At 36.3% G+C, this 26925-nt stretch overlaps 1 protein-coding gene across 9 annotated transcripts in view; it reads right to left on the bottom strand.

The window, feature by feature from the left end:
* TLE1 (TLE family member 1, transcriptional corepressor) overlaps positions 1-26925 on the bottom strand; it is a 116425-nt gene that overhangs the window by 47617 nt on the left and 41883 nt on the right. For 4 of the 9 annotated variants that reach the window (XM_044658425.1, XM_044658395.1, XM_044658386.1 and 1 more), the window contains exons 7-8: positions 10621-10825; positions 9830-9846 (exon numbers count right to left, since the gene is read on the bottom strand). In XM_044658425.1, the coding sequence (XP_044514360.1) occupies positions 9830-9846; positions 10621-10825 (222 nt within the window). Of the gene's footprint in view, positions 1-9829; positions 9847-10604; positions 10826-26925 lie in introns of all 9 variants that reach the window. The other 5 variants (XM_044658433.1, XM_044658411.1, XM_044658417.1 and 2 more) reach the window with 2 other exon arrangements.

Here is a 26925-nt window from a genome sequence, read left to right on the forward strand (position 1 = left end):
GGGGGGGGGTGGGAGTCTAATTTTCCTCATCTGCCAAAACAGATGGTTGGGTCAATACCCTTTGGGTTCTCTCCCAGATCTATTATGCTACAACTCAAAAAATATAAACATGAATACCAGGATCCTTGTACACTTATTAATGGACCTTCTTCCCTTTTTCACAATTTGGCTTAATCTGAATTGTCATTTTGAGACTTTTTACATGTAATTGTGAAAACCTAAAATTGAATATGAAATTAATATACTTAAAAATAAAGAATTTTCCCTGAAATATTCTATACATGGGATAATAATAGTTAGCATTTATATTGAGTTTTACAGTTTACTAAGCACTTTTTACAAATATTACTTCATTTCATCCTGACCCAGTAAGATTGGCATTGTTATCTTCATTTTCCAGATAAGGATACTAAGGCAGTTATAAGTGACTTCGGCCACATTCTGGGTAATGTCTAGTACATCATTTGACCTCAAGTTTTTTTGACACCCAATTCTAGCACTCTCTCTATTCCCAGGCACTCTCATTTATAACCACAAAGATATAAGTGAGAAAGGAAAAGATGAAGAAATTGTCTAAAAGTGCAAAATTATTGGGAGAAATAAATATATGAAAGTGTCTCACTTTACACTTCATATTCTAATGTCTTTATACTTGGGAAATAACTTTTTTTTCAGAGACACTACTTAAAACCTACACATATATTTTATATACACACTATACTTAATTTTATAGACATCCATAGTCATTTTGGTTGTGTTGTTGAGTACTCTAAGTGGATCAATTAGTCAACTTTTCAAGTTGTACAACATAGTCCTTTAGGACTGTAAGTTTGCTTTGATTATTTATCTCAAAATAACCAAACACAGAAACACAGAAATCAGTATTCAAGAACCCTAACTGATAAAGGACTCATCTTACAAATCATTCTAGCTCCATTTGGTGCCCAACATTCCAAAGGCCATACTATATGCTAGTTTTTAAAAAATTAAATTGTATTTGGTACCTCCGCCAGCCTGAACCTATAAACTATGGACCATTTATGAGATTAGATTCAAGAGATGCTTTGGGAAGAGCTCCAAATATCAGCATTTCCGTAGAAACATAGATTTAGAGTAAACAGGACTATTTTGAGATATAACAATAATTACTAGCTTTTGCTACTTAAGATTTGCAAATACTTCATATATATTATCTCACTTGAACTTCATAACCCTTGTGAAATGATTATTATTGTTATTGTTGTTATTAATATATTATTATATCAGTGACTTCTTACCCTGATGTCATAGAGCTAGTAAATGTGTAAGGCAAGATTCAGATTCTGGCTTTCCTGACCCAAAGTGTAGCATTTTAAGCATTATTATGGCAAATTAGCTGCCCTACTTGTCTTCTTTTACAGATGGGTTAAAAACTGAGGGTCAAGAGAAATGAACCAACTTTTGAAGGTCACATAGTAAATAGCAGGTCTAGGATTTGAATCCAGGTTCTCCAAGTTCAAATTCAGTGCTCTTTGTATTATAATTCATTTCCTCTATTATTTTATTTTCTAAAAATTAATTTTGCCCCTAAAAGAACTATTGTAGGCCCCTGCCCTTTAAGCAATCTGAGTTTTTTTTACCAGCACATACATTTACTTTACAGATGGATCTTAGACCCTGAGATAGCACTACTAAACCTACCCTAAAAAAAGATCAGAGGAAGAGGAAATGGACATTTGCACAAAAATATTTATAGCAGCTCTTTTTATCATGGCAAAGAACTGAAAACTAAGTAAATGCCCCATCATTTGGAGGAATGGCTGAACAAACTGTGTATGAATGTCATGGGATGTTATTGTTCTGTAAGAAATGAAAGAGATGTTTTCAGAGAAACCTGGGAAGATTTGTATCAACTGATGAAATGTAGTGAGCAAAATGAAAAAATCTATATACAATAATGACATTGCCAAAAAAACAGAAAAAGACTTTGGGGGATTTAAGAACTCTGATCAAGGTGATGGCCAACCAAAACTGAGAGAATCCATGATGAAGATAGTCAGTCTACCTCCTGAGAGGTGATGGACTAAATATACAGAATGATAAGTACATTTTTGAACATGGGCAATGTGGAAATGTTTCTCATGATTATCTGTGCTTCTCACCAGAGTTTAGTTTGAGTTTTTTTGATCAGGGTAAAGGGAAATTTATAATGAAGAGAAAGTGTGTGTGGGGGTGGGGGGGGGGGGGGAGGGTGTTAAATACCAAACTAATATTCTTCTGTCCCAAAACATTGCTTGGTACCACAGCTGGAACAAATTGCTGAGCTGAACAGATATTAATAAGCACGACCCAGAATAGCATGTCTTATCTGTATTGACACACACCCATACCACATGCAAAATATTAGAACAATGGTATAAATATGGGCTTGTTCCATCGATGAGAGGAGCCACCTGGTAAGTAAATGTGAACTTATGGGGGCTCGTATTCAGCAGGGAAATCTTTTCACTTGTGTGTTTTGTGGTTTATGCAGCATATCAGTCATGGAGAAACTACAGCACTGATAAAAGTGGGTGACTTGTGACACAATGTAACAGAGGTGGGGGGAAGGGAAGGGACGGGGGAGAGACAGAGCAGCCCCCTAGCTAATGGCAGAGATGTGATGGATTCGAAGGGGAATGTGCCAGTTAGAAAATGGCACAGTGTGAATAAGTGCATGTTTAAAATATCTTAAATGGGCTAATGTACCATACATTACAGAGCACTCTCAAAGCCATTTGTGCAACGTAATTTTATGGAGATGTGTGCCAGGTCCTCTTCCTTCCTTCCCTGAATGTGCTGCACTATCCAGCTCACCAATTAGAAAAAGGTTTTAATGTCCTGGGTTGAAAGGCTCAATAGATTCTCTGGTTATATAATGGAAATAAAAGTCCAAAGGTAATGGGAAATAATCATTCTACTTAAGTCATGTAGCTTTAATTGAGTAACCTAACAAATGTCAGAGCACACCTGGCTGAGTCAGAATAAGCCTTAAGTTAAAGAACAATAAACCTGGTTATTCCTTTCCCTCTCCTAGACATCTTGGGGATGCTACCTGCCTGCCTCAAGTATAAAGCAGTAAAATATCTACATTAGTTGATTCCAACCTGTAAGTCTGAACCTGGTCAGCCAACTCAGAATAACTGTAAGGTGTCTGTCTATCCAGGAATTCATGCATAACAAGCAGCATCTGAAACAATTAAGTGTTCTGTGGACTGAACAAGATGCACTGAAAATATATGCATTTCCATTTTACAAGTGTTAAAGAAGACTAATTGAGGAAAACACAAAATGACAAAAAGTTTCTTTTGATTGTTTCCAAAAACAGTATTTTATTAAGCAATGAATACTAAGTGAGTAAAGCCACTATCACATGGAGCACTAAATGATGTTTTGATGTTAACAGGGGTCCTCATATTCAAAATAGTTGGGAACTGTCAGATCAGATGATACATAAAAACATTTGTAAAGTTGATCCTTATATTTTATTCCTCATATTTTTACTTTTCTCCCACTCAACATTAATATACTTGTCCATATGGGCCAATATGCTTTTGTAAATAACTCGAGGGAAAAAAAAGAAGTAAACTTTATGAACCATTACATTCTGTCACTTATCAGAATGTTTGTTCTATACCCTTCAAACATCCTGGGACCTCAAAGGAACTTTTCTGCCAACCAAATTCAAACCATGAAACCATCCGTGGCAAACGTAAAAAGGAAAACTCACTCATGGGTACACAGAGAGCTGGGCAGGTTTCCCTAATGTGAAGATAATGCACATCACTCAAACAGATTTTTTTTTTTACTGCCATGCTGATTACCCTTGGAGACTTTCTCTAACCCACAAGAAAAGTATCTGTGTCAGAGGTACAGATTGGGAGCTCACGATACCTCATTTATCCTGTTATTCTCAGGCAGTGGGAACTTAATTTGCTAGCACACTCTACACATCGACAATTAACTTTACACTGAACATTATAACAATTAGGTGACAGTGCACCTCATCACATCTGTGTGCCTTCTTTATCTACACCTGGCAGCAATTAAATAATTGCCACAAGCTGTACTTTTTTTTTTCAGTGTAGTTGGTCATTCATAGATTTTGCTGTACATTTAAAGACTAAATGATTGACTTTCTAACTCATTAAGGCTGAATCTTCAGTTATCAGCAGATAGGGCAAAACGGCAAATTAGCAGCTATTACACACCTCAAAGCCCTGTTTGCCCCAATAGATGGACCTGAAAGGAATATATCTATTTAAAATACTTAAACTCAGAACAGATTCGATAGTAGGCATTTACTAGTAGGGCACAGAGTTTGAGGTTACAGATCCAAGTTCAAATCCTATGTGCATGACCCTGGTAAAGTCTCTGTAATCTTTCTCAGACTCAGTTTCCTTATTTCTGTAACATAGAGAGAGGGAAGGGAGAGTGGGGAATGTCCTAGTACATTGAGAGCTAGTCCAAAGTCAGAATTGGGATCAATTTCCCTGAAATTCAAGATTGATGGGACAGCAGCAAGGTAGCTCAGTGGATAGAGCACCAAGCCTGGAGTCAGGAGGGACCTTGGATCCTTCTGAGGTGTGACTCTGGGCAAATCATTTAACCCCAATTGCTTGATCCTTACTGCCTAACAACCTAAAAGAATATATTGACCTTAACTAGTACTAAAGTTTTCATAAAAGGTTATCTTTTGCCTCCGTGTGTGTGCATGCATAAATATACAATCTCAAAAGTTTTATTATTGCATGAAGACTTTTAGGACATTCTGTACCACCCCCACCCCCACATATAGAAAAGGGGCTTTTAATTCCACTTGAGTGTTAACCTTCTCTATTAGGAATATGGGGCCAATAATAGCACCTTCCTCTGACAGGTGTTATAAGAATCAAGTTAAGAAAGTATCTGTAAAGCTCTCAGCACTATAAAGCTCTGGTACACAATAGGCACAATTAATGAAAGTTTCTTCGCTTCCTCTTCAGGAATTAAAATTAACCAGGAAATATCTCAGTCTTCCATCTTTTTTCCTAGTGATTCCTTGTTATAGGTAAGTTTGAAAATTATACATAATGCTAAACATCTCTCCCTCCTTTTGTATCTTTTGGCAAATTGAGTATCAGAGTTAGTTACTGAAAAGGAGAGATCAGTGGCATATAACAAGGGTAGAACTATATGACAGTAAAAGCCACTTGTGTAAATGCATCACATCCATCACACATTTGTGCATTTCTGGGCTAACGTTGCTTGAAAAGGTTTATATTTCTAAAAGCTAGGCTACAGGAAGGCTGTTTAAAGAGTTTTACTGAATGTAGCTGATGACAATAATACTAATTACAGACCTTAAAAATACTCATAAACAACTGTGAAATAATGAATTTAAAACAAAAACTAAATGAAACTTAAGCCCCCAAATATGGCATTCCTGTCTTCTCTCTGCACTAGCCATGGGTATTGAAAAATTAGATTACACAAACAATATTAAAAAAACCTGATTAAAAGCTTTGACAAGATAGCTCTTTACACTATTAATTTAGAAGCTACAGAACACTGACTTTGGAATATGAGTTACATATGTTACATGTATTTCAATTTTGGTCTAAACTGTCCTACACTCTAGGAGAAATTTCAGATTATACTTAAAATATTAAATGTTCTTTTATTCAAAAGAGCACAAATTCTGTTGTGGTGCAAAGAATTCCTTTTCTCTCCATAAAAGAGGTAAAGAGAAATATAAACCCAAACATTTAAAGTGCCACTATGTGTGTGCTAGAAAAGAAAGATGAAATCAGATCTTCCTTAGCAACAAGTTTGTGGTGGGTGTACCTCCTAAAAAGAACCATCTTAGTAAAACTATAAAAAAATTAAAAAAACTTAACTTTAAAAATAAATAAGCATGGTATAGTGGGGATAACTCTGGAGAAGTTATCAGGAGATTTAATTTCTAGTACCAGATGTACTACTAACTAGCTAAGCTAGTCAATCTCCATTGTTAAGATCCCTTTTTATCTCTAAACTTCAATTAATATCTGTAAATCAATTTTTCACATGTTCTAGACTGTACTCATCAACTACTAAAGGAGAATTTTAGCTTTAGATGCTCACCTAGGCAAGAATCTTGTTAAGCCCTTTAACTAAAGCACCAATGACTAACTCAAGTTTCTGTCTTCAAAAGTGACAGGGAAAATGCCACTAATTCTAAATCTTTCTATATGGACCTTTGTTCAGTTATAACCAGCAATCAAAGACTTGGTCTAACTTGTTTTCAAATAAAATTCTAAATATTAAGAGTTATGGGTCTATAGCTGCTAACTGTTGCTGCAGTAAGCCCTTATTTCCTTGCTTAATGGTCCTACGCTGGTAACTTTTCAAACATAAAAACACCTAAGAAAAGTTTTTCAGGTTCTTAGGCCTTTGTGAGATAAAAGCACTTTGTAATTGGATTCTCCTAAAATTCCTATCAATTCACAATTTTAAAACAATCGAATTTAGGATGGTTGAATTATGTGATCTAAAGATCCTGCCCTTGAAACTTCTTAGACTGAACAATAAAGTATTTCCCTTCTAGCTGGTCTCACTTACTGGTAATTTCTGTTTATATTAAGTAAACTTTGTCATAAATGTGATCAAGTTTGATCTTAATTTTCTAATGTAAATATAAAACTGTCCGGCCTTCCTGAAAAAAAAAATCCATTAAATATTGAAGATGAATGAATATGTCTAAGGCATTCCCTTCCATATTTCCCTAATACACAGAACTTAGTCCCAATCTAAGGGTCAAAACTTTTATATTTTATGTAAACAATGGGCTAATATGGGGACAGAAAGGGAAGAAAAAGCTAAAAGGTAACAAAACAGACAACTCTCCTAAATCCCCCATTACAAACAGTCATCAGTGACCATCACAGTACATATGCTCATGTTTCTTTCTAAGCCTTTTTCTAGGGCTTAGGATTTCAAACTATAACTACTTTTTAAAAAAAGTATTGGTGCATATTTTCCTAATTACCCACAAACACTCTTTAATTCTTACATTCAACTTGGAATCAAGAGCAAGAATCATAAATATATTCCTTTAAAAAGAAAAAAAGTAACCAAATCATATTGATGAAAAGGAAATACCATTCACCTACTTGCTATGTAGCCACATTTAAGTCAAGTCTATGAAAAGGTGAGATTACAAAACTGTGACACCTAACTGCTTTGCATTATAAACTCGTGAGCTAATAGGGTAATAAATGATAGGAATCCTAGTTGTATTCTTAATCTGAAAACACTAAAGCAACCAATACCATGAATTCCTCCTGAGATACAAAAAATAAAGTATTAGGGAAAAAATGCAAAGATCAATGAGCTATGTTATTGTTTTTTATATTAGTTTATTGATTAGTTTATGCAATGTCTTTGCATTTTCGTTTTGCAATACAAGGGAGCTCATTCAATAATTTCTAAAAACAAATAGCATATAGTTACTTCAAAATATTATACAGCTTGCCTAAAAAAATTTAAATTTAAAGAATCATTTTCAACTTTGTTAAGTTTCTCTAAAATCACATCCTGCTGAAATTTCTCAACTTCTCAAAAATATATGCTAACCTGGGAAAACTAGGGTAAATCTCATCCCACCACTGGAAATACGTAAACATTTTCTTATTTATGCCATTTATGCAACAACAAAAAAAGCAAACAAAAAACTCAGGCTCCTAAAAATTATAGGAAATTGATCCCATCGATATGTTCAAAACCATACATAAGTAGTATGTCAATGGATTGTATATATTTGCTAGATAGGAAATAGAAGATGTTGCTGACTTTTGGACATCTCTTCATTACTTCAATTTCCCCACTGGAATTTGATCACATTGATATGGGTATTCCAATGATGCAAATTATAACCCATCCATACCTGCCAACACCACGCAACCCTTGTCCATTTTCATTCATTAGCTTGTCACAGGGAACCAACCAATGTGATATCCACCTTGTTTGTCTTATTAGATAAGTATTACCTTTTTAAAAAAATTATACAGACTGTGTACACGTACACAGTAGATAGGGCACTGGGTTTCACCTGTAAAAATGGGGAAAATAATAGCACCCACCTTTCCAGAACTGTTGTTAGAATCAACTAAGATCTAATTATAAAGCATTTTTTAGTCCAGTGCCTGATATAGGGTGTCATATGGGTACATCATTATACACACACGTACATACACATATAAACACACATACACATACATAAATGTGCTTCTTTATATTCAGGGACACACACAAACAAATAATCCCTTATATGCTATTTATATTATCTAATCTAATGGTAGTTTCTACCTTTTGACATTCCAGAATAGACATTCTTAACCTGGGAATCCATGAATTCTTTTAAAAAATATTTTGATAACTGCATTTCACTAAATTGGTTTCCTTTATACCCAGTGTATTTTATTTTATTTCATGTATTTAAAAATATTATTCTCAGAAGGGGTCCGTAGACTTCATAGGCCTGTTTAACACACACAAAAAGCTGAAGAACCCTTGCTCTAGAACAAAAACAGGAAAAAGGAAAATGCTAGCAATTTATGGAACTAGCCATGGATGATAAAATGTACAAATCCTGACATTAAATACTAAAAGTTCCATTTACCTTCATCATTTGACACCATGTACAACATTCCCTAGCTCAGATGTTTTCTTTGCACATTCTGAAGAAAGTATCTGACAGAATTTTTTTTTTTAAAGTAACAATCAGAGGAGTCCACCAAATATCAGTCTTCTTGGCAACAGTTCAATAAAACACATTTTCATAAAGATTTTCAAGAGTAACTATTGTTAACTTCTGAGCTTATGTAGAAAAGGGGTAGGGAGGAATTTACATTTTTACAAGCATTTAGGGGTCTCCTTCCTAAAGCTCCAAAGATCTTTGCTATGAAATGTAATAAGGAACAAAAAGTTAAGTAGAATATCTTAGTTTATCTCATACAGTAATTATCACACATGAGATGAACACAACTCTTCATTCTCTAAAATTGGTGGAGGGGAGGTTAAATGGGAAAGGGACCAAAGACAAGAGAAATCATGATAGCAGGCAGTAATAGCTCCTATTCTTAGTTTCTTTTTATTGTTGTTCTAGTCTCTAAAGCCCATTTTCATCAAACAGTGCCAACCAGGAAGGAGACACAGAGGCGCACTGTGGAGGATACAAAATGGACCAAAGCTAAACAAAACCCATATGCACACAGTACCTTCACCTAAACTGCCTTGATTTACCTCAGATACAGATTTTAATCTAACTTAATTTAAATTGAAGTTTACGCTAGGGGCAAATACTTAAGGGAAACTATGGAGTCAGGGCAAATCAAGTAGCTAAGCCATATTCTTAGGGGTATAATCAACTACTCAGTTACAAGTAACACTTGCTCCCTATGAATTCAGATTTCTCACCTGGAGGGTTCCCTTAAAAGGAGTCTATACACATCTCTTACAGACAACCTGAAGTCCATGTACAACTATGAGTTTATTATCAGTATGGGTCTGAGAAAAATACACACCAAACCCTCAACAATTACAACAGGCAATTGCCTATACTTTGTCACTAATGACAAAACTTTTAAACCAAATAATTGTCTTGTAGCCTAACCCAAAGAACTTGATCCTTTAGGAAGGAAAACCAAGATTTTCATTAAAACACAAAACAAAAATGAACAAAACAGGACGCTGTGTGTGTGAGTGTGTGTTGGGAGGGAGAAAGAGAAGTGAAGTCTGGGCAAGTGTTGGGAAAATGGACTGTTTTTATGTGAGGAGTTTCAGTACTTACTGTGCCCGGTTCTCTGTCTGATCCCGTGGTTACCAAGAAACGCACAGACATGCCCGTTCAGACACAGAGAGGCAAGAACAGAAATAAAAAAAAGGGGGGAAAAATTAGAACACAAGCCCCGAACAGTTTTAAAAATGGCTTTTATTTATATAAGTCATTGCACATTCCTAATACAGTGATTTCCTGAAAATTACAGTATTTTGTAAACATAAGATTTACAGTTTAACCATACACAAAGCCTATTTTTTAAATTTCATGACAGAATAAATTACTTTTCTTCAAAAATTAGTCAAGTGCAATTTTGCCCAATATTTAATGCATACTAGAATTAAAGCCTATATGAAACTAAGTAGTAACAGATGCAATTATCTAACCTTTCATTTGAACACATTCACTTTCAAATTTAACTTTCATTTCACCCCATTTCACAACATTACTTTCTTTGAAAATCACCCAATTAAAGCAGTTAACAGTTTTCCATAATATGGTGCAGGCCACTGACATTACATTAAGCAGTTGCCAAGATGTCAAAAAAAAAAAAAAAAAAAAAAGGCCCACAATCTATAGTGAGAGAAAGCCTCTAAATTCCCATCATTTCCAACACTGAAAACTTCAGTGTTTCAGTGGTTTAAAAAAAATTTTTTTTTAAAAAAAAGGTTTTTGACAGTTCCTTTTCACTCATTTTATATAAACTTGGGATTTCTTTAGGAGATGGACACAACTTTGCAGCATTGTATGAATATTCATTTGACAAAGAATCAGGTCCTAATCAGGCTTGCCATGCCTCTCACCTCTGTGGTGGTCTGCATCGTGATGTTTCTTGTCATCTTTTATTGCCAAGTGAGACTGCCCGCTCAATGCACTAGAGAGGGCGAGGAGGCCAGCGCTGCTTCCAAGGGGAGGAATCCCAGGAGGCTGGAGTCCCGATGGGTGAGGTGTGAGAGGCACTGGAGGTCCGTGGCCATGAGAGAGATGCTGAGCCTGCAATTGCTGCTGCTGTGGGCAGGGGGTCGTTGGCCATTCCCAGAAGAAAACAGAACCATGAAATGAGGGCATGAGGAGAAAGGAAGAAGAGGTATAAGAGGCAAAGAGAGAAAGAAGACACAGAGGGAAGAGGAGAGAGAAAAAATAAACATGGGTTAGCTTTACGGTCAAGGATCATGATTCATGTATTATTATTTTTTAACCCACACCCAACTCTTCCTGAACTATAATTCCTCCATCCCTAGATGCTAGATGCCACAATGGCCTAGAGTCAGAAGACCCGAGTTCAAAACCAACCTCAGACAACTGCTAGCTGTGTGATCCTGGGCAAGTCACTTAACCAGTTTGCCTCAGTTTCCTTGTCTGTAAAATGGGGCAATAAAAGCACCTACCAGCTAGGGTTGCTATGAGAATAGTCTGAGACAATAATTATAAAGCAATTAGCACAATATCTGACACATAGTAAGTACTATATAAACATTAGCTAGTATTATGATGATTCACCCTAAAAATGTGTTACTTTTAATTACCACAGGCCCATTAGGTTATTTAACTAAGTAAGATCAGTGGCAACATTTTCAGGATCTCCATTTATAAATTTATCTCTCATCTCCTTCCAACCACATACCTTGCATTACTCTAAAACCACCCTGGCAAAGACTACCAAGCTGATTTTGGTCATTGGTAAAAGGAATAAAGAAACCAGGCAGGAAAACAGTAGCTTTCTTATTGAAGGGCTGTCCTGCAGAAGAGGAGTTAAATTTATTCTGCTTTACTCCTGAGGTCAGAACGAGGATCATCTATTGGAAGTAGCCTGGAAGGCAGCAGCCAACTAGGTGGCTCAGTGGATTGTGGGCTGGGCCTGGAGACAACAGTTCAAATCCACCCTCAGGACCTTCCTAACTGTGTGACCCTGAGCAAGTCATCAAGGCCTGACCACTCTTTCTTTGGCTTTGGAACCCATATACAGAATCGATTCTAAGATCCAAGTTAAAGTGTTTTGTTTTGTTTTTTTAAAGTTAACAGCAGGGAGGCAGATATGGGTTTGCAGTAATTGGAATAACTGAAAAATGAGAACACCCTAAATAATGGAATCGACTCCCTGGTGAAGCGAAGTACTGTTTACTTGAAGTAAATGAACGGGAAGAAAATCTGGGCCATTATTTTCCTGATTTTTGTAAAGAAGTCTTCCCCGCTGGGCATGGTCCCTTCCGCCCCAGAGTGCACTTCGGTGATTGGCCCCTCCCCAGGGAGTGGCCAGTGTAAATGATTTACACCCAGAAGCCCGCAAGGATAGAGATAGGAGGGGCTACAGGGAACCTCAATTATCCTCATTTACAGAGAAGTGCCTAGATGCTCAGGTACCAGCCCAGGGCACAGGGCTAGAGATCAGCTGGCAGGGACAAGGATCCTCCCTTCTCCCCTCCAACCTCGCCTCTGCCTCCCTTCACGAATACAACACTCTCTGCCATCACCCTCTCTCCCCACCCTACAATAAATCTGCCCGCATTTAAAAAGGTATTCTTTTCTCTCAAATTACACTTAATAGCTTACTGAGTGCAATGAAAAAATTCTCAAAAAAAGGCAATGCAACATAAATTTAGCCACATTTCAGCTGCCAGGTATAAAACTAGGTTTAGAAGAAAGTAAAAATGATTAAAGCTTAATTTCTAAGGTGCCCTGTCAGATCCCAAAATTAAGGGCCTGATTTGTGGTAACTTCCCTAGGCCTCAACTGCTTGTTTTATTGATGGCCCGCCTAGACTGTCCCTACTGCACTAAATCATGCTCGTTCTTCAGTGAGGGCCCCAAGCACTACCCTCTCACTGATTTCTAAACAGAACAATAAATACTCTCTTCAAATCTCTCTACCTTCCGAGTATAAGGTAAAATTGTGTGATTTATCATCAGAAATCAGGAAAATATTTGTATAGAATTTAAAAATCCATTGCAAGCCTCCCCCTTTCCACCCCTCATCTGAAAAACAAACCAACCTTCTCGGGGAGAGGGGGGCCCCCCAGCACCTTCCACATAAATCTCCCTTACCACCCCTCCCCCCCCCAAGTAAAGCCATGCCTAATGAGAAAAAAGATAGGGACGAGGCCAGAGCAGAGCCACCGAGAAGAGGACTCTTGAAAAGTGTATCTAAACGAGGCATTTACCATTTTAAGATCACAGTAACAATTACTTTATGCATATAATCACCTTCCTGTCGTTTCAAAGACACTAATTCCTGCTCTGTCACCTGTTAAGGGGGCTCAGCAACAGCGAGACATAAAACTGGAGAAGTTGGCAGCAGCCTCACGGTCTGCTAGGCATGCTCATTAGCACTTAATTAAAAACTAGACACCTGCCATAAGAAATGTGCTCAGAGAAGGATGAGTAAAAGGTCTGTCCTAGCACCAATTACTATCATTACTTGGAGAATAAGAGCCATGTCCGGTTTGGGGGGAGGGGCGGAGGGGCGGGAGGGGAAGGAGAACCCAATGATGCATACACAAGCAACTGCAGTGGTTAATTAACCATAGCGCTGACTATGGGGGAAAAGGGCAAAGTGGAAGTTCAACTACAGTAGATACTACTTCCCTGGCCAAAAAGGCTTTCAAAAAAGTCCGGGGGGGGGGGGGGGGGCTTCGCCGCGAGGGCGGTGTTTAGCTCATATCAGCTCTAGTAGGCATTCAACTCATTTGTTTTGTATTCATTATTGCTCCAAATGCAGAAGCCGGCTCTCTCACCTCCCAGGAGTTTAGAAATAGGAAATCTAAAGCTTAAGATGTAAATACTAATATGTAAATGGCTTTAAAATAACTGTGAACCTATGTTCAGAGGTGGGTAACTAAACCCAATATATCAAATCAAACAAGATTTTATTCAGTACCTACAATGTGCTAGGTACTATGTTAGGGCACTGGAAATACCAAAAACTATTAAACAGATATAGCAAGTAAATTAGCTGATTAAAAGTCAGTCATTTTTCATTCCTATCCTATTCTACTTGAATCTGCACTTCAATATTCAGTGAAGTTGGCCTTTTTTTTTTTTTTAAACAAAAAGCCCATAAATGTAGTGCTATCCACAGCACAATCAGTTATCAATTCATTTAAATTAAATATTTAATGGGGCAACTGAGTACAAGGTCCAAGGGGTGGAGAATACAAAAAAGAGACAAAAGAGAGGTCCCTGTCCTCAAAGACTATGTAATCAAGTAGAAGAAAGATTATAAAATGAAGAACTACAACACAGGCATAAATGTTTTTAAGTTCTATAGAGCCTGTATGGTGTCATGGGAGAATGGAGTGAAATAAGGAGAGATTTTCTCCTGGGGGGATCAAAAGTAGATTCATGGAAAAGTAACATTTCAGTGAGTCTGTGAGTGGAAGAAAGAAAATACTGCTAGGTTGTCACTGGGAAAAGAAAAAGAGGGAGAAAGAAAAAAAATAGCATCCTAGGTGCCAAGATCGAAGTAGGAGCATGGAAGGAAGCAGAAAAATGGGAAAGTGAAGGAAAACAGAAATAGCAATTAACCCAAATTTTTATGTAGAGAGTTCTATACAAGTTTACAGACAGCTTGGCATGCAACTTAATTAAACCGCTAACCCAGAGCACCAAAGATGAAATTTGAGGAAGGTCAAGTTTTCTACAACAAAGTACTTTCTCCATCATACAGTCAAGTTACCGTATGTATAAATCAATAAACATTCATTATATTTAGACTACAATGCAGTACCCAATATGCTGAATGACATAATAGAAATGGCACTGAAGGAAAAAAGATGGGAAACAATTATACAGACGATACAGAGGTAAATCCATATGTGAAGGACAGATAAGCTATTGAACAACTTTTCTGTTAAATCACAGGTCAGGACACCCAAAAGAGGTTCTGTATAAGAGGTGCTACTTCACTCTGAAGGACTTCCAAAAATGAAAGGCTAGAAGTGGTGGATGAAATGTCAACTTCAAGGGACTGTTTAGTTGGAATGTAAAAAGTCCATAAAGGAGAACAGTATGTGAGACATGAAGAATAGTGATAATGATACTCAATTAAGTTGTTTGAATAATAATGAAATTAACTTTTATAATACTCATTCACATGCATATATTCCTTTAAGACTTATAAAGCACTTTCCTCAGAATGACTTCATGAATCATATTATGATCTCAATTTTACAAATGAGAAAACTGAGAGTTAAGAAGTGAAGTAATTTGCCCAAAGGCACAGATGGCAAGTGTTTGTAAAAACTTTCCACTCCGTCATGCTACTGACCTATGTTAGAAGGAGGCAGGAAGGAGGAATAAAGACTTAGCTGTTTGTTCTGTTACTCTGAACTTTCCTAAGGAGATGCTACAGAAATAAAACAAAGTCTTGAAAGCAAAAAATAGATTTTAATGACTGACAGTCCAATGAAAAATAAATTCTAAAGGTAATAGAAAAACCCACATATCCTTTTGAAAAATATCTCCTCTCCACAACTAATGGCAGTTTCCACCTTTACAAAAAGGCAAAAGATATGCATACTATTTAAAATGAGGGGCAGAGAGCCAGAAGAGACTATTAAAATGATAAAAAGTACATACACCTAAAACCAAAAGTCAATATTACTTATAATAAAAAAATATTAACAGCTTTTGGAAGAATTATGGAATAAACAAAGGTCTCTTTTCTTCACTGTTATTTGACACAGTTCTAGAAATGTTAGCAATAGTAATAAAGAAAAGAAATCAAAGACTAAAAAATATAGCTGAAGAGGAGACAAAATTGTCCCCAAATGACATGATGGTTTCCTTAGAAAACCTCAGAGAATGAGCAAAGAAATAAGCATAAATAAACTTAGTAGAGTAGCAAAATAGAAAATAAACCCATAAAATGACATCTCTATATAGCAGTAAACAAATTCAGAAGGAAATAATAAAAAGATGTTTCATACAAAATAATGGGAAAATGCATGTTATTTAGGTTTTAGCCTATTGTGACATTCTCAAGATTTCTCCAAATACATTTACAAAACACTATTTAAAAAATTTAGTGACTTGAATAATTAGAGATATTCACTGTTTGTGGTTGGGCAGTTCCAACTTTTGATAAAATGATACTTTCTAAATAAATGTACCAATTCAGTGTGCTCTAACAATAAAAGTACCAAGGAGTTACTTGCTAGGCAAAATAACAACTAAAATAATTTGTAGGGGGGGAGGGAAAAGATGGAAGGGAGAGGTATACAATTTCAAGGGAAATAATGAAAAAAGTAGGAATGAAGATGTAACAACATCTCCACATTTCAAATACTGTATGTTATCATCAAAACTATTTGATACTGGATAAAAAACAAAAAAGTGAATGAATAGAACAGATTAGATAAGGATGGATCAGAAATGAATGAACTTGATTATTATATTGTACCATAAACTCAAGGGAATGAAATCCTTAGGAAGAATTCTCTTTTATAAGAACTACTAGGAAAAATAGGAAGTGATTCAAAAAAATTGGGTTTAGATCAATGTCTTATACTTTATACAACAAAAGCTCAAAATGGATGCTTGACCTGAATATGGTCATATAATAATAAAAAATGCAAGAGTATGAAAGCAGGAATCTTTTACTGGTAAGGTGTAGGTTTGTGATTACCAAAAGTAATCACAAAAGATAAAATAGTTAATTCCAAATATACAAAACTGAAAAGCTTTTGCATGAACAAAATCAAAGTGACTTTGTTAAGAAGGGAAACAATCAACTGGAGAAAATATCTCTGATAAGAATTTGATACTTAAAATATATAAAATAACAAAATACAAAGAAATAATCTTTCCTCATGATCAAAAGATATGAACTAGTAGTTCTCAAAACAAGAATTGCAGAGTATTCACAACCATCTGAAAGAATGTTCCAGTTGACAAATGACAAATACAAAAAAAAACCAATTATGAGAGTTCACCTCACATACCCAGCTAACTGTTAAAGACAGAAAAAGATGAAAATAGTTCATGTTGGCAGGGCTGTGGAAAGACAGGAATACTAAGGAACTGCTGATGGGGCTCTAAATTGGGACAATCAGAGGAGAGAGGGAGGGCAGTAGAATTTAAACTAAGAAAGGCACCACAATGTCCAGTTCCTTGGCTCTTGGACCTTGGAGATCACACAACTAGAAATCTAACCCAAGAATATTAAAAATAAAAAGAAACTATTCACACCATCACTTTTTTATAGTAGCAAAAAGAACCAGAAATAAAGTAAATTTATTTGACTGAGGAACAACTAAATTGTGTTTCATTAATGCAATAAACAGTAAATGTGGAACATAGAGAAGCCTGAGAAGAATTCTATGAACTAATGAAAAACAAAGTAAGCAGAACCAGTAAAACAATATGCATAATGACTCAAACAACATGAATAGAAAAACCAAAATAGCTGAATACAGTGGTAATTATGAAAACTAAGTCTATTTCCTGGAGAAGAGATTAAAAACAGACCCCTCTTTTTCCATGCAAGAGCAGGGAACTATTAGGTATAACAGTATGCTGTCAGACTTAGAAGATACTCTGGTTAGTTTTGCTGAACTGTCCTTTTTATTAATTGTTATTATAAGGAATGGCCTGTTAGGAGAGGAAAATACATATATTCAAAAATGAAGGTGATGTAAAAGTATATAAAAGGAAGATATTAAAGTAAATGGGTTTCTGATTGACTTTTCAGTGCTAAATCTATGCCATCAGTGAAATTTTTGTTAAATGAAAGATTTTATATCTGTTGCCAACCTTTCTAACTAGAGGCTAGGTGTAAATTACATTACCTAAACAAACCCTTAGACTGAAAACTATAGGCCAGTGAACTTACCTTTGATGCCTAGAAAAATTGTGGCATCTTTTATTAAAGGAGTACTTAGCGAGTATCTATAAAAGGGAGACATGTACATTAAGAACAGGCTTAGAGAGACGGGGGGTCTTAGGTTCAAATCTGGCCTCAGATACTTCCTAGGTGTATGACCCTGGGGAAGTCACTTAACCCCCCACTGCCTAGTCCTTTATCACTCTTCTGCCTTAGAATTTATTCTAAAGCAGAAAGGAAGGGGAGAAGGAAGGAAGGAAGGGAGGAAGGAAGGAAGGAATCTACAGGCAAAAGTGAGGTAAGCATGCCATATGTATCAGAGAGGAAATCCTTTTTCAGGTATGGAGTTGGACTACAAGGTCCTTTCAAACTCCTGAATCTATGCAATGTTTGCCCAAGCAATTAAATAAATTGTCAAATATTATAAATCCCTGGGAAGAAGATCTAGTTCCCCTCCACTCATTTCAACTTAAAAAAGAAAGGAATTAGATTTATTTTTGCACTACTTGTAGCTTTGCATAGGACAAGAAGCATAATACAGTAGAAAGAACACTAAATTTAGAATCAGACAATCTAGGTTCCTATCCTGGTGCCATCATCTATATAAATTTGAGCCTTGGTTTCCTAATTTATAAAATCAGGGATGAGAACACATTTTAACCATTCAGGTCCTTGTGTGCCCATTAATGTCCAGTACTTCTGGTCCCATCAAGGTTTTGTTTTGTTTTTAATTTAGCTTTTACTACTCCTTTAGCCTTAAATTCCTTTTTTGCAACTCAAAAAAAATGCACGTCTACTTCCTAGAGCTGACTATAGTATTGTAAAATTAAAATATGACACTCTTCAGAGCCCTTCCCCCAAATAAGTATCATATTGTCCTGTGCAACAGAGAAAAGAGTCAAAAGGGAAGCCTTTTACATATTGATGCTAAAAAGCAATCATGAGATGGTTTGGATTTGGAATTTGATATTCTCATTTTCCTCCCCTAGCCTTCAAATGTAAGAAAGACAAGAATAAAACATACTAAATGTTGGGTTAGTTAATGAGATCTTAGACACACAAAGGAATAATGTCTCCTTGTCCATGTCTTCCAAAGAAAACCTCACACAAACAAAATTTTAAATAAATACTTCCCCAAAGTAGAGAAAATAATCATGATGGTCACACACAGGAGCAGAAACAGAACCCTTGTTTCTTGTGCAAAGGAATGAGGATTTTATTTTAACCCTTAATGTTCACATAAAAAATACTCAAGTTAAAAAACTTACACTAATTTGGATTTTCTCCAAATCATTATGCTCTGAATTTATTGCCAATTTTTTTTCTTTCATTTAAAGATTTTTCACAACGCAGAGAGGGGCAACAAGTGGCATGGCACCTTGTACACAAATAGGGAAGCACAGTCAGTTCTGCTATGAGGCTTGTTTCAAAACAGGAATTTGTTCCAACACGATTGATACATCAGGGAACATTTTGTGTTAGCTTATGCGTGATTTTGTCCTCAAGAAAACAAAGAGAGAACACAGAAAACTCAACCACTTCACAAAGACTCATTAGCTACAATCCTTTTGACACCTAATTCCACAAGCAAACTTCACGTCTTTATCAAATCAAGGAGTTGCTCAAGACTCTGCGGGTCTGCCCTCCTGTGAACTAGAACACCAAGTAGCAGTCCAAGGCTGTGGAGCCTGCCACTATTTACTGTACTATTGATGCATTTCTCAGACGCTGTGCTACTGTTTTAACTTAAGTTCTTATCTTTTTCTGTCACTGAGTTTTTTTTTTTTTTAAGTGTTGGCTTTGTATTAGTGAGTGGTAATTTTGGGGAATGCATATGTACCATTATTGTCCTGCCAGGCAGGTAGAAATCTCTCAAGCTCTCTCTGTCTCATCTCTTTCTCTTGTTCTCTCTCTTGTCTCTTTTCTTTCTCTTGCTCTCTCCTTTTTCTTTCTCTCTTTCTTTCTTTCTCTCTCTCTTTCTCTCTTTTTTTTCTCTTCTCTCTCTCTCTCTCTCTTGCTCTTTCTCTCTCATCAAAAGAAAACATAGCATTTGAAGGTTTCTGCCTCACTTAAAGGCCATGCTCATTAATAAGTGATGAGAAACAACCAATGGGGTATCTGAGTGATTTACACATATCAAAAAGATTTCTAGGCATTAGACCTGCTATTTCCCCAATTCTGAGAGACTCTGAGATGAAGAATTCTCCTCTACCAGGGAGGTAAGCACTTCTACAATTTAGACTCTTACAGAATCCCATGGGACATTAAGAGGTATAAGAACTTGCTCAGAATCACACAAGTAGAGGTGGGACTTGAACTCAGGCGTAGGTGGGATAGTGCTCAGGGCTCTGGACCTGGAGTCAAGATGACCAGAGGTCAAATTCAGCCTCAGACACTGGCCAAGTCCTCTAACCTCTCTGAATCCTCATATGTAAAATGGGGATAATGACAGCACTTACCTCACAAGCCAGCTGTAAGGATAACATGAGACATCTGCAAAGCATTTTGCAAACTTTAAAGCACTAAGTATTAGTTATAGTGAGCTATTATTACTTTATTATTTCTGACATTCAGGCCAATCTTTCCTTCTATCCATTATGTCATTCCATTGCAACCAAAAAAGTTGGGAGCCATTAAGAATATCTTTGCAGGACTATCTTAAACCTGACCTAAGACTTAACATGAGTCATATCTATATCAAATCATTTTTGTTTTATCTATATATCGAATCACTGCCAGAACACTATGTTCTGCATCCCTTTGGGTCATTTTTTTTAACCTTCTGTCTTAGACTCAAGTCTGTGTATTGGTTCCAAGGCAGAAAAGCAGTAAGGGCTAAGCAATGAGGGCTAAATGATTTGCTCAGGGTTACATTGCTAAGAAGTGTCTGAGGTCAATTTCTTGAACCCAGGATCTCTCATCTCCAAGTCTGACTTTCAATCCACTGAGTCACACCTAGCTGCCCCCCATTATTCTTCACAGTAACAAACATAAGCTTGAAATCACAGCAAGTTTTAGAATGTGTCTTCAGGCCATACATCTGTAGGAAACAAGAATCTCTAAAGTTTGGGACAACAAGAATCATACTGTTAATCTTTCATATATTTAATAATTTAATTTCTAATTTTCTCCCTTATTTTCATGTTCAGGTAGTAGCATCCTAAAGAACTAGAAAACAATACGAATTTTATTTGACCTTATATGGCAAACATCTACCACAGTTTGGAAATGTTTGAACATTAATAATAATCAAATTTATAATAAGGCCATTTCTCCATTTGATAAAGTTGATACATTTCTGTGGAGAGCTACTCTGATCAAGAAAATGATCCAAGACAATTAAAAAGGGCCCACGATGAAAAATGCTACCCAATTCCAGAGAAAGAGAACTAATGGTCTTTGAATGCAAATGGAAGCATAATTTTTTAAACTTTATTTTTCTTGGATTTTTGGGAGGGGTCTATGTTATGTCTTAACACGGCTAATATAGAAATATGTTTTTCATGACATATGTATAATTAATATCAAAATGTTCCTACACAAGGAGAGGAGTGGGGCAGGAGGGAGGGAAAGAATTTGGAACTCAACATTTTAGAAAAATATTCACTCAATGTCAAAAATTCTTTGCATATAATTGGGAAAGTTTTTTTTAAATGAATAAAAACATTAAAAACAAAGTTGATGCCTTAACAGAATGTTGTAGAAATGTCTAAACTACTGTTAATCAACAATTAGCAAATGTTCTATAAATAATGGTAACAAATGGCTGCAATATGCTAAAGAATGTTAATGGGAGGGGACAATTAGCATTTTCACCATATTTCCAAGGAGATCACCAAGTTAATTTATCTACTTGCCTACTGGAGACACATAATATCATCAAAATAGCTTGACAATACCCTGAGAAACAGATCAGCCATTGAACCACCATCTTATATCTAATCTCCAAATACTAATTCTCATGGCTTAGCTCTATTGGTCAGATCACTGGCCAATTCACTCCATTTGGACTGTTCCATAGCTATGGAATGTCCTACCAATTCTTTCAATTCTCTCTCTCTCTTTTTAAAGCATACTATTGAATAAAATGGGAATCAGGTAAAATTATTCACAATACCACTCAAACTTATCACTACCAGTGAAAAAATAACTTTAAAAGTAGGCTCCACTGATTGGTTAGTAGTGTGTCTTTATATATGATGGGATGACAAATTCTATCAATATTTATTTCTACTATTTAATGGGTATCTCTTAGAAATGGCATATTCTAATGAAAAACATTGAGAAGCATTGAGAAAACATATAAATTGATAGAAAGGAAGTAGAAATAAATATATATAATGACTCCAATGATGTAAATAGGGAAGAAAGATGGAATAATGTGTAACTATAATGACCCATATTTATAGTCCATAAAATATATACTTCCCTACCTTCTTTGCAGAACTATGAGTAGAAAAACCTTATATATAGTGTCAAAATTAGTTGATGTGTTAGTTAATTTTCCTAAATACACACACACACGCACACAAATACTCTTTTCTTTTTTTATTACATGATAGCTCTCTAGGCAGGGGAGAGAGGGAAGGAATATATTTGGAAATGAAGGTGACATAAAACTAAAAGATATCAATAACAATTGTAGGGGGGCAAGAGATAGCACTCTTAATGACTGCTATTATATCACTCAACAAAGTGAGTGAAGAGAGCACTAATTAACTTGGGCATTAAATCTAGAAGTTCTTGTCACTAAAGATATGTGCTGAAACCTACTTAAGTTTTTGGACCTCAATGTCCCCATATGTAATATAAAGTGGTTCTACTTAATGACTTTGAAATTCCTTTTTAGAACTACAAAATTATGCTTTCTCCCTTCTGCCTAATGTTCTGTCACACTACGGCTATCTTTGTCAGTAGGCTGTTTAAGTATGTATCAGAGAGTTCTGCTTTTTCCCCATCTTTATTTAACTTGTACTTCAGATGCTCTCAATTAGTGTCCCATCAGAATTTATGTCAGTCCTTGCCCAACAGCCTTCCAACAAGAAAATGTACAAAACCCCATGGAATAACTTCACACCATGGAAGAATACTGAAGATTTGAAGCAAATCCCAACACTTGTTAGAGAATGAATTCTTAGCAGTACAATTTAATGTTTCACTCCACTCCACCCCAAAGTAGGACTCATCAAAAGCTTTTTGTAGTTTCTTCCTTTTTATTTTTTTGAAATTTAATCAATCATCATCCTATTAAGAATTAAGATATATTCATATAAAGGGTTTGGCAGCAAACAGGTAACAGCTGACAAGAATGACCTTGAGTGTTACGACAGCTATTTAACACATTCTTTATGGTAGTTTTGTGTGTTATTCTTTTAGGCTGTATTCCTGGCATTTTTTGTTTTTGTTTTTGCTTTTTTACAAAGAAACACATACAGTCCAGGTATTTATAGGCTTTTCAAGGATTAACTGCATACTCCTAAGAATAAACCCTCAAGAGGTTAACCTCATCCTCTTAAACTTCACATACCACAATCCTAGATAACTCTCAACCCTGTCCAAGGGGGAAAAATAATCCAACATCTTGCTAATCCTTTATCCAATCAACTCATGCAACAATAGAAGAGCCCTTTAGGAGGCCTACCACTCAATCTGTCTTAAGTGTATAATCGGTCCAAAACAAGTATTTTCCCCCAAAATATTAAAAACCTATACAGAAGCCGCGCCCACCCCCAACTTGAATAATGAATCAAAAAGCTTTTCCACACCAAGTACTATGTGAGGCACTGTGGATCCAAACATGAAAAATGAAAGCCTCTACCTTCAAGATGCTTACATTCTCTCAGAGAAAATAGCACCAGCACATATAACTATGTACAAAATCTACAAAGTTAACACAAACAGTTTTGAAGAAGGAAGCACTAGCAGTTGGGGAGATGAGAAAAGGTCACATGTAGCTACTTAAACTGATCTTTGAAGGAAAGAAGGGATTCTAAGAGGTAGCAAAGATGCAAAATGGGTGTATTTCAGTCATGGGGGATAGGCTGTGCCAAGAAACAAGAATCCAAGATAAGTTTATAGGTTTTGTGTGTCACCTTTTATATACGCCTTTATTACTGAACATAAAAAGATGCCTATCTGCTAAACAGATCATGCTCAATATTCCTTCAGGGCATCAGCAATCAATAAGATTTCCTCCAAATTTGGCATAATAAATGAGGCTACTGATTAGCTTTGTAGCATGGACTAGCCCTGCCTGCTGCAGAGCCAGGGGAAACAAATAGATCAACCCTTCAAAGAAGGTAGGCTATTGTTAAATAAACCAGAGTAATCACTGAAGCTCACAGCCATCCCGTCTGTGTATCAGCACTACAAGGATGACAGGTTTTCTGGTGAGGAGGGTGACCATATCATGCAGTGGACACCTGGTTTTTCTGGCTAGACGGCCCAAAACACCCCAAGCGTACATGCCTTTTGCCCTCTTGTTCTTGTCCCTGCACGCATATACAGGATGTCCTTCAAATCCCTCCTTGAAAATCTAATTGCTTTGTAAAAGGACCCTGACTATTCTCTCATTGAATATTGGATCCTGAAATCAATGATTCCTCTTTTCAAACATGATCCTATTTATGAATTCTAAAACTATTCTTTTTCAGTCAAAAAAAAAAATAACTTCAGGATTTTTTTTAACCTTACTTACAATAGAGTTTACATAATAGAAAGTGCTGAATGGCTATGCTTTTCTGATCATATGTACCTTAAAAAATCATTCATGCATGAGGAAAAGCATCTGGCTCAAACACTGAAATATATGTAAACCCTGTCTAAGGAAATATAAACAGTAGTCTTCAAATTCTAGTAACTGGAGCTTAGAACAGTCAGCCAATTATACCCATATTATCTATTTGTGGCACTCAGCAGGCCTGGAAGGATCATGATGTAGTTCCTGATATGGTCCCAAAAGACTTCCCCCCTCCCTGTCATGAGAGGGTTGACAATCCCCAGACCAATAACAGCATAAACATGATGGAAGTGTAGTTGGTACTAAACTGAGACTAGGTTTAGAAATGAACAGATGCTAGTCTATGTAGTAGTTTTAACACTACAGGAATGGGGGCAAGCTAAGTAGCACTGTGGATAGAGCACCAGGTCCAGAAATGAGAGGTCCTGGGTTCAAATCTGACCTCAGACACTTAACCCTCCCCATTGCAGAGCCCCTGCTGCTCTTCTGTCTTAGAACTCTTAAATAAAAAGTAATGAGACCAATTTGCCTTGTTGATGGAAAACCCAAAGTCAAATCTTACCTCAGACCCATTCAACAACTTTTAAATGCTGGGCACTATGCTAGGTGCTGGAGATTAAAAGCACAGAAGAGTTTTTAACCTTAAGGAATTTATATTCTACTAAGAAAACATGGGAGTGGTTAAATATATATATATATATATGCTGAAAGAAACATTAAGCAATTTCCAGGCCAAAATGAAGGGTAGTTTGTTCATAGAAATGGGATTCCCAAAGCGACAATGAAAGAGTATGAAGGGATGGAAGCCAAGCTGGATACGAGACTTGTGACAGAGGCAATTCTAACAGTGTTACAGACTAGTTGCTGATCTACACTGGTAGAGGGAGATAGTGACAAAAACTGATAAATCAACTGGCATTTCCTGAGTGCCAGGTATTGTGCTAGCCACTGATGCTCAAAGACAAAAAAACAAACAGTTCTTCCCTTTCAAACAAGTTTACTGTGCCCTATTGGGGGATGGGGAGGGTGGGGGAGAAGGGGAGAGAGACACCAGAGAGAGACACCCATACACACACAGACACAGAGAGAGAGAGAGAGAGAGAGAGAGAGAGAGAGAGAGAGAGAGAGAGAGAGAGAGAGAGAGAGAGAGAGAGAGACAGAAACAGAGACAGAGACAGAGACAGAGACAGACAGATAGACAGACAGACAGAGACAGAGAGAAAACATCCTGGATGTATGAAATAAAAGGAAAACACCTTAAGCAGTTAAATGAAACTGACTATGGGCACATCATATACCCTCTGGGGGTTTGTTTCCTCATCTGTAAAAACAGCCAGAATGAGCTAAATGTCTTAGAGCAGTTAGCCAGCAGATCATTTAAAATTCCAATTCTGATCCAATCCAATCCCTTCCAATTCCAAAATTCCTAAGATTCAGATTCTGTGATTTGTGGTAGAAATGGAAAGGGGGGGGGGGGGGGAAAGCAGCTTTTGTTCTTGTACAATCAGGATCAAACTCTGAACTTTATGCTTTTCAGTTAGGCTATCAGTCAAGTCAACGCCTGGAGGCTTTTTAACACTGTGAAGGAAAAACTGGGCAGAGATCAAAGGAAAAAAATTTTTTTTAAATAGAGAGAGGCAATAAGGTTTGGTTCATGTATTTCAAAAGGCAGGTAAGCCTTGTAAAAGTTTGGAAGCCCAAGCAAGCTTATTCTAGGGTGGCTGAAATGCCAAAAAAGACTGATCTCTGATGTCTATAGAGAAATTTTCAGAGAGGAAAAGACAACATTTAAACAGATAATCCCTAAACTTCTCTAAAAAAGTGGCCCAAAATCCTTCCTCGCTCCCAATCAATGATATCTCTCAAAATTTCCCCAAAGAATCTCATGGCTTGGACAAAGGCATTTTTCTTCTACTGTTACAACAAAATAAAGCCATAATAGGAAAGAATTTTGAATCATATAATAATATATAAATATATAATAATAATAATCATTCTTAATATGCATTATAACTGCATTAATCCTAATCAAAGCATATGTATTTTTAGAAAGCTTTTTGTGATACATTTTTTTAACCCTTAACTTCTGTGTATTGGTTCCTAGGTGGAAGAGTGGTAAGGGTGGGCAATGGGGGTCAAGTGACTTGCCCAGGGTCACACAGCTGGGAAGTGGCTGAGGCCGGGTTTGAACCTAGGACCTCCAGTCTCTAGGCCTGACTCTCAATCCATTGAGCTACCCAGCTGTCCCCTTGTGATAAGTTTTTAAAACACAACAGATCAACTAATGCAGGTTTCTTAAACCTTTCGTGGGTCTTAAGACTCCATTTGTCAATCAAGTGAAGCCTATGGTTCATTTTTCAGAAGATTTTTAAATGCATAAAATATAATACATATGTTAACAAAAGAAATCAATTATATTTAAATATATAAAAAAATTTTAATTCACATACTTGAGAGACATACTTAGGTTTAGCCTCATTTAAAAAATATTAAATCTCATGGTTTTTACAAAAACAATTAGGTAAAAAACCACAATTGGGAAAGTTAGTAC

The sequence above is a fragment of the Gracilinanus agilis genome, chromosome 1 (assembly GCF_016433145.1).
Source record: "Gracilinanus agilis isolate LMUSP501 chromosome 1, AgileGrace, whole genome shotgun sequence".
Taxonomy (NCBI): Eukaryota; Metazoa; Chordata; class Mammalia; order Didelphimorphia; family Didelphidae; genus Gracilinanus; species Gracilinanus agilis.